We start from the raw sequence: 6614 nt of genomic DNA on the forward strand, positions 1-6614 counted from the left end.
GGCGTGCCGGGGCGGGGTGGGGGTGGAGGGGGAGCCGCTTGTGCCGGGGTCGTGCCCTGCTCCTCAAACGTCAGTGTAAAACATGTCCGGCCCCGATGCCGCTTGCTCTGCCGTCCCCGCGGAGGGGGCGAGCTTTGTTCCAGCCCGGCGGGGCGGGAGGTTGCTTTGTGCAGCAGAGCGTGTTTGCTTAGTTTGCGCGTGTGTCTCGCTCCGGCAACGGGCACCGTTGGGACCCGGGGCAGCGTTGATTAAAACCCCTTTTTGCAGGGGTGGGCTGTCGCGGCCGATCAAGAGGATGGAGCTTCATCTTCAGCTCTGTCCCTGCAGATCATGCTGGGGAAGCGGCACGTACCTCTGCCTCCAGTTTTGCTTCTGTGCACTCCTTACCTAAATTAATTTTTTGCGAAGGCCCGTGCGAGATCCCTAGAGATTAAAGGGCAAAGAGGCTGTTTGCAAGCGGGGTGGTAGATGCCTTCCGAGTTGCGCGTGGTTAATCCTTTGCTTTCCCTCGCTCTTTGCGAGCGCTGGGTGGGTCAGGGCTCTCTCTGCCGCATCGGGACTGGGAACACGGCAAATGCCCGTTGTACCAACACGGGAAAACTTTGCTCCAGAGAGCACAGCGTAACCCACTGGCGGCAGAGGCTGGATTAAACCCCCAATTTCCCAGCTCCCGCACCTAGGCAACTAGGCAGTGCTAGCGCTGTCTTTCTAGGCTAAGCTTTATTTAGAGCAGGAGTAGGCTTGTTTTGGGAAACAGCCTTGCATGGACAGATGAGATGTTTTCCAAATCTCAGCAGAGCTTGGTGGCTTCCTTTAGGCTTTACGCCGTGGATTGGGGTCTCTTGAACGCGTCCACATCCCCCTCTTCCTCACCACTCACCCGTGGCCGTGTGTTTTGGAGGAGAGGGGGGAAAATTCTCCAGTGGTTACCTGGGGCATCGCTCCTTTTATAAAAATAAAGAGAAACGGAGTGATGGCTTTTACTGTATCATCATCCTCCCTTGCTGCAAGCATCTAATTTGTGACCGTCTGAAGGGTTTTTAAGGGTCGTGAAACCGCATAAAATCAAATGCTGTTGCAGCTCGTAACCGGACTCCTAAATACTTCCTCTTTTGGTTTCCCAGCTCCTGCAGGTCATTTTAGAAACGGGAAGGGGGTTTTAGTAGTGTGACAGCTCGCTATCCGAGTGCTGCCTCTCGGCACCGCTGCAACAGCTGGTATTTACTGGCAGAAAAAAAATACGTTAAGCAAATGTTGATAGTGAGGCAGCGCGAAGCACGTGTTTTCTTGTTGCACTGCAGCGTAGTATTGGTCTGCATGGGGGGGTTGCCGTTGCCGGACTGCTAAACCATATGCCTCTTGGCAGGGAGCTCTCGCTAAGTGGACTAAGGAGCTGGCACCGATTTAAAGTCGGGAGTGGAACTGTTTGGGTGTGCGATACTTAACTCCCCAGAGCTTTATCAGATGCAATCCGGAGTTAATGTGAACGCGTTTTTGACATAGTTGGGGATGGTGAAGAAGAGGAGTTGCCTGTCGCAGAAGGGACGGTTGGCTGGATGGATTTCTGCCTGCTAGCAAGGGAAGAGGAGAGCGCGGAGAGGTGGCAGGCATAGCTGGGTTGTAGCGTAAGAGTAGGTTTGTTGGTTGTTCGTTTTGTTTTCCGTGTTTTGGAGCTGTGCGGTGGCCACGCTGGGCAGGTGTGATGCAATCACAGACCAAGGCGCCGTTTTCTTTCCAGTGAGTCAATATTGATATTTTTCGGAGCCCAAATCGCGGTCCCCTCGTGGTCAATGGCAACGCTCCCCCTTCTCTCCGGGTTTCAACGAAACTGGGATTTGGAGATGAGCACGGGATAAAATTAGATTGGATGAAGCAACTGGATACCAAAGCGGTGAGCGAGGTGTGCGCAGCTCCCAAACACCTCCCTGCACGGCGCTGCCACGTGTAGCACCCGTGCAAGGCGGTTTGCACATCCCAGAGGTATTATTGCCGCAAAACCGAAACGCTGGCGTGCCCTCTGCAAGCCGGGCAGCACCGGCACCTCGGCTCGCCGCAGCATCTCGCGGGGTGGAGCAGCCGGCAAGAGCCGCGCGCCGCATCCTCCGCCGCGGTGGGAGATAGCAGCGCCCGGCGTGGTCCTGGGAGCGCGATTAGCACGTGGTTATTTCTTAATTATTATTTTTTTCCGCCTTCTTTGTACAGGTAGCTAAAAAACAGTGTTATAGTTGAGCCACAACCGTGTTTCACAACCATGCTTAAAATGGATATTTTTGTAGCATAGTCAGGGCCTAAAACAGCCTTGCAAAATTCTGCTCGCCCACGCGCCTGGCGTGAGTAATTTTCTTTTGATGGGTGAGTAAAATATCATTATTTTTTTCATGCTCATCTTGGAATGGGTGGGAGAGTAGATTCTGACATTATTTTTGATTTGCTTAACACTGACACCGCGCTTGGCTCTGTGCAAGATGCAGAGATACGAGCAGCCCCTGCTCCGAAGAGCTCGCCGTCTGCGGGCACACCTCTCCGCTGCCGAAGTTGAGGAAGGTGCCTTGTTTCCCCGGGCTGACCTAAACCAACATAAAATGGATGTTTACGTCTTCTTTTTTCCTTCTCCCCTCCTGCAGGGGCTCGCTCTGACATCCATTTGTGGCTTAATGCCTACAAGTTCATAGGGAAGGGGTTGAAATGCAGGTGGGAGCACACGCCTGCGGGGATGGATGCATTTTATTTCCGAGGGACCGTAGCCCCACATCGCTCCTCTCCCTGCCTCTCGCCACCCCGTGACCTCCCCTCTCGTCTCCACCAAAGAGAAAACCCAAACCAGAATTTGGCGCAGAGTCTCCCTCGACATAAGCTGTTTGTGATCCGTTTGAATAATTTTTTCCTTTTTTTGCCTTCGCGCTGTGTTTGGAGCGGTTGCTATGAGTTCCTGCGAGGCGGGGGGAGCGGGGTGGGACGGTGCATGCAGTTTCCATGGACACGATGTAGTACAGCGAGGCATCCGGAGCGATGCTCGAGATTAATGTCTAACCCGCGTCTGCCTTCATGCCTTTCTCACCTGGGCAGGGCTGGGATCCCCCCCCTGGCTCCGGGGCAGCCTGCACGGCCACGGATTTGCAGCTTTTGACGATTTTTAGGAAGCCCAAAGTCATGAGATCCGTGGTTCAGGTGCCCAGGGTTGGTTTTCTCGGCGTGCGCATGGGCAGCACCGCGCACCCTGCCAGCCTTCGCCCCGTTGCCTCTCCTCGGTTCCCGTGCAGGCTGCCTTCGGCGCTTGTTAGGAACACTAATGAGATCATTAGTCCTGTTTCAGCAGCTACTGATGGTGGTCACAGCTGCCCTTGAACTTCTAGGGTTCTCTGGCTTTCCCGTATCGCATCACGGAAAGCTCCTTTCCTAACACCGATGTCTTGTAGCGACGCTTACCTGAGCGCAGAAGGCACGGCATGGGGAGGGGAAGCGCCCTCCGGCCATGGAGGTGCTCGCTCAAATTCACTCGGTAACGGCAATGAGAAAGCGAAAGTTACTACCTCCACGTTCGCATCATTCCTCGGATGCTCCCGACCTTCCTGTTGGTGTTTGCAGGAACGCTTTGATCTCTCCCGGATAGCCGCTAGTCCCGTGAACAGGCAGGTCTCCTGGCTGCAGTTACACCTCGAGCCGAGCCCTCTCCCAAAGCAGGAGCCCGGGAGAAGGGAAGGGGCCCGCCACCGAGCAGAGCAGGGCTTGGGGAAGGGCCCCTGACTGTCGCAGGGGGAGTTTCTGGGGTAGCTTAGGGCCAGTTTTTGACTTCATGGAGGATCAGGTATAAATGGGTGGTTTTGTAGAAGCCCTCGGCACGCCACGTGCCAAAATCCTTGGGAAGACAGGCCTCGGTGGGTTGGGGTCACCCCTCGCAGCGCGGGAGGCCGGGTGTCATTCTCCTGGCTGCAGGCAGAGAGAGGTTTCTTTCCGGCGAAAGAATTGAGGTTCTTGGTGGAAATTCAAAGAGTGAAAAGCTCTGGCGGAAATCCAGGCTGCGCTGGCTTGCTGGCACTTGGGGTTTCGATTGGAAAAAAAATAAAAATAAATAAATAAAAAAATAAAGCCCTGAAACTTTCCATGGGAAGCGGGCACCTTTCACAAAACATGAATTTAGTTGGTGGTCTGACGGTGGTGGTGTTACTGACAAAAACCGGTCGTTACCACCGCTTCGTACCACGTTTAGACCTGCGGGCCCCTGGCAAACGCCGCCCGCGTCCGCCACCGCCGGGGGCAGAATTGATTTTTGACGATGTGCGGTCGCCAGAGATTTGGCGTCACTTTTCCTAAGCGTCTGGGTAATTAACTTCCAAAACGCAGTGCGAGCGAGCAGATTGTCCCGGCCTCAGCTCTCCCTGCCCTTTCCCTCGCGTGCCGGTTGTCTGTCCGTCTGTCCATCCTTCCCTCCCTCCCCAGCCCCTGGTTCGGCAGCAAGCGGCTCGGCTCAGCATCCCCAGGGACAGCGGCTTATCAGCTGTGGGTGAAAACGTTTCGTGCTTATCCCTTGCTTATCTGCGAGGGGTCTTCTGGGGCCTGATTAGGGGTTGCAAAGCGATGTTCAGATGAAAGTTGCTGTGGGGGAAAGGGTTGCATCCACTGATCATTTATCCCCGGCGCACGCTTGGAACGCCGGCCGGGCTCCCCGGCCTCCCCGCCGCCTGCTCCGGGCCGGGGATGGTGCCGAGGTTTGATGTCCTGCTCGGTCCAACGTGGCGAAAGGACCATTGCCTCCCTAAATTAGCAATGATGTAGTCTGATTCACGCTGGCAATTCCTGCGTGCCTTCGTTTCAGGGGACTAGCGGAGAGTGGGAGGGGGAGCTACATGTTTTAAACTCCAGCTCCCGGCAGACCTCACTGAGCTGTATTCCCCCCCTGCCTGCGAGGTTTGTTTGCAACTCTCCTGTGCATCCAGAGGAGAATTAGCTGCTTTGGTGTGTGGCCCTGGGTTTGCACATGGAAAAGCCAAGTAAATATATGACATTGCTGGGGAAACTTCAGAGAAAATTAGCCACAGCTTCTCCCACCTTCCCCTCCCTGGGGTTCCTGAGCATCCCCGAGTAGAAGCTTGCAGGATTCTCTCCACCCACACTTTTTTCCCTACTTTAAGCTCTTCCCACCCCCTCCCTGCAGTGCTTCGCCCTTCTCCCTCCCGGCTGAATCACACCGCTTTCCCAAACTCCTGGCGACCTCCCCGGGGCGGGGGTGTGGGTGGCCGGTCCGGGCCAGGGGCCGGGATGCTCCCCCAGCCCTGCCGCACGGGGCGGACCGGGGTGGGAACGCTCTGGCTGTGAGTCAGCGCGCTCGCGCTCTTCAGGAACAAGATTTCAAGGGATTTCACACCCCAAACACAACCCCAGCTTTCTCTCGCTCAGCAGAAATGAGAGATCAAAAAAATGCACCGATTCTGGTTTTCCTTCGGTGTATGTAGACCCGTGCTCAGCTTTTAAGGTAACGGCGATAACCGTGCCACGCCGGTAATCCATGGCAGTAAAAAATACCGACCCATCTCGCTCCAACTTGTTTGCATTATGCCCATCATACCTTTTCTAAACAGAATAAAACACCTGGCGGCTCTTAATTTTTGAGCGAATGGTTGTAATGTTGCTGTATCAGGCACACGTTGTCCCTCCCCCATTTCGCAGGCTGGGACGCCGACTCACGGAGGGGCAAAAATTTTCGGTGCCAGCGGCAGCTTGCCGTCGCGTTTCGAAGCGCGGGGTGTATCCATTTGTTTTAAAAGCTCGGATAAGATCCGTACCTCTTATCTTTTTTTCTTCCTTACTGCTTTTGTTCCTGCTTATGCATCTCCCCCCCCCCAACCCATATTAAAAGGCAAAGATTCAGAAACAAGGAGGATTATCTCAAATTGTAGAATAGCAACAACAAAAAAAATTGGTGAATAGACATTACTTGCATGGGGTTATTTTTTAGATGTTTTACCGAGACAGACATAATTAGCCAACTGGCATCACGATGCTAATAGAGATATTTACTGCTTCAAAGTGTATTTGCAGCGTTGTGAAGCGCTCCAGTGACTTGCTTTTGTTCTGGAAGAAAGTAGCTGGGATTTTTTTTCCCTTCCCCTCTGTGGCGCAGTGGAGATGGGGAACGGGCCCCCACGTGGGACCCCCCGTGCTCCCCGCTGCCTTCCCCTCGGCTGCTGCCTGCGCGGCTGGCTCGGTCGCACCCGACCGATGCCGATTCACGGCTTTGCCCTGCCCGTTCCCCGCATCCCTCTTTTATTACCAGAATTGCCTTGATTTAACCCAGCTTGCCAGCGGACAGCAACGGTCGGGATTGCTTCTCTAACTAACCCGCGTTGGCAGGGTTGGCCAGACAGGGGAGAGGGGAAGGTTGTGCGCAGGTAATGCTTTAATCGCCCTTTTAACCGTACTTTCCCGCTAGGAACCAGCCTAGCTCCAGCTTGAACCCTGTGCTTGCTCCCGCGCTGCCGGAGATTGCCCTGCAGCCGCCACGGCTCGTCGTGCAGGCTGGTTTTTCTTGGGGTAACTCACACCCCCCGGGTAAAGACCACATCTTCTTCTCCTCCTTCTATGAGATAGGTTGTTGCCATCACTTCCAAAAACATCAA

The 6614-nt window shown here is 54.6% G+C and overlaps 2 protein-coding genes across 2 annotated transcripts in view; both read left to right on the plus strand.

The window, feature by feature from the left end:
• The window catches only part of EGR3 (early growth response 3), a 48159-nt gene extending 46546 nt beyond the window's left edge, over positions 1–1613 (plus strand). The window contains 1 exon segment of the mRNA XM_009286171.2: positions 1504–1613. Coding sequence (XP_009284446.2) covers positions 1504–1613 — 110 coding nt within the window.
• Positions 1614–3472: 1859 nt separating this feature from the next.
• The window catches only part of BIN3 (bridging integrator 3), a 36983-nt gene continuing 33841 nt past the window's right edge, over positions 3473–6614 (plus strand). The window contains 2 exon segments of the mRNA XM_009286172.2: positions 3473–3499; positions 3586–3629. Of these exon segments, the coding sequence (XP_009284447.1) occupies positions 3473–3499; positions 3586–3629 (71 nt within the window).

Source organism: Aptenodytes forsteri, unplaced genomic scaffold (assembly GCF_000699145.1).
Source record: "Aptenodytes forsteri isolate BGI_AS27 unplaced genomic scaffold, ASM69914v1 Scaffold168, whole genome shotgun sequence".
Taxonomy (NCBI): Eukaryota; Metazoa; Chordata; class Aves; order Sphenisciformes; family Spheniscidae; genus Aptenodytes; species Aptenodytes forsteri.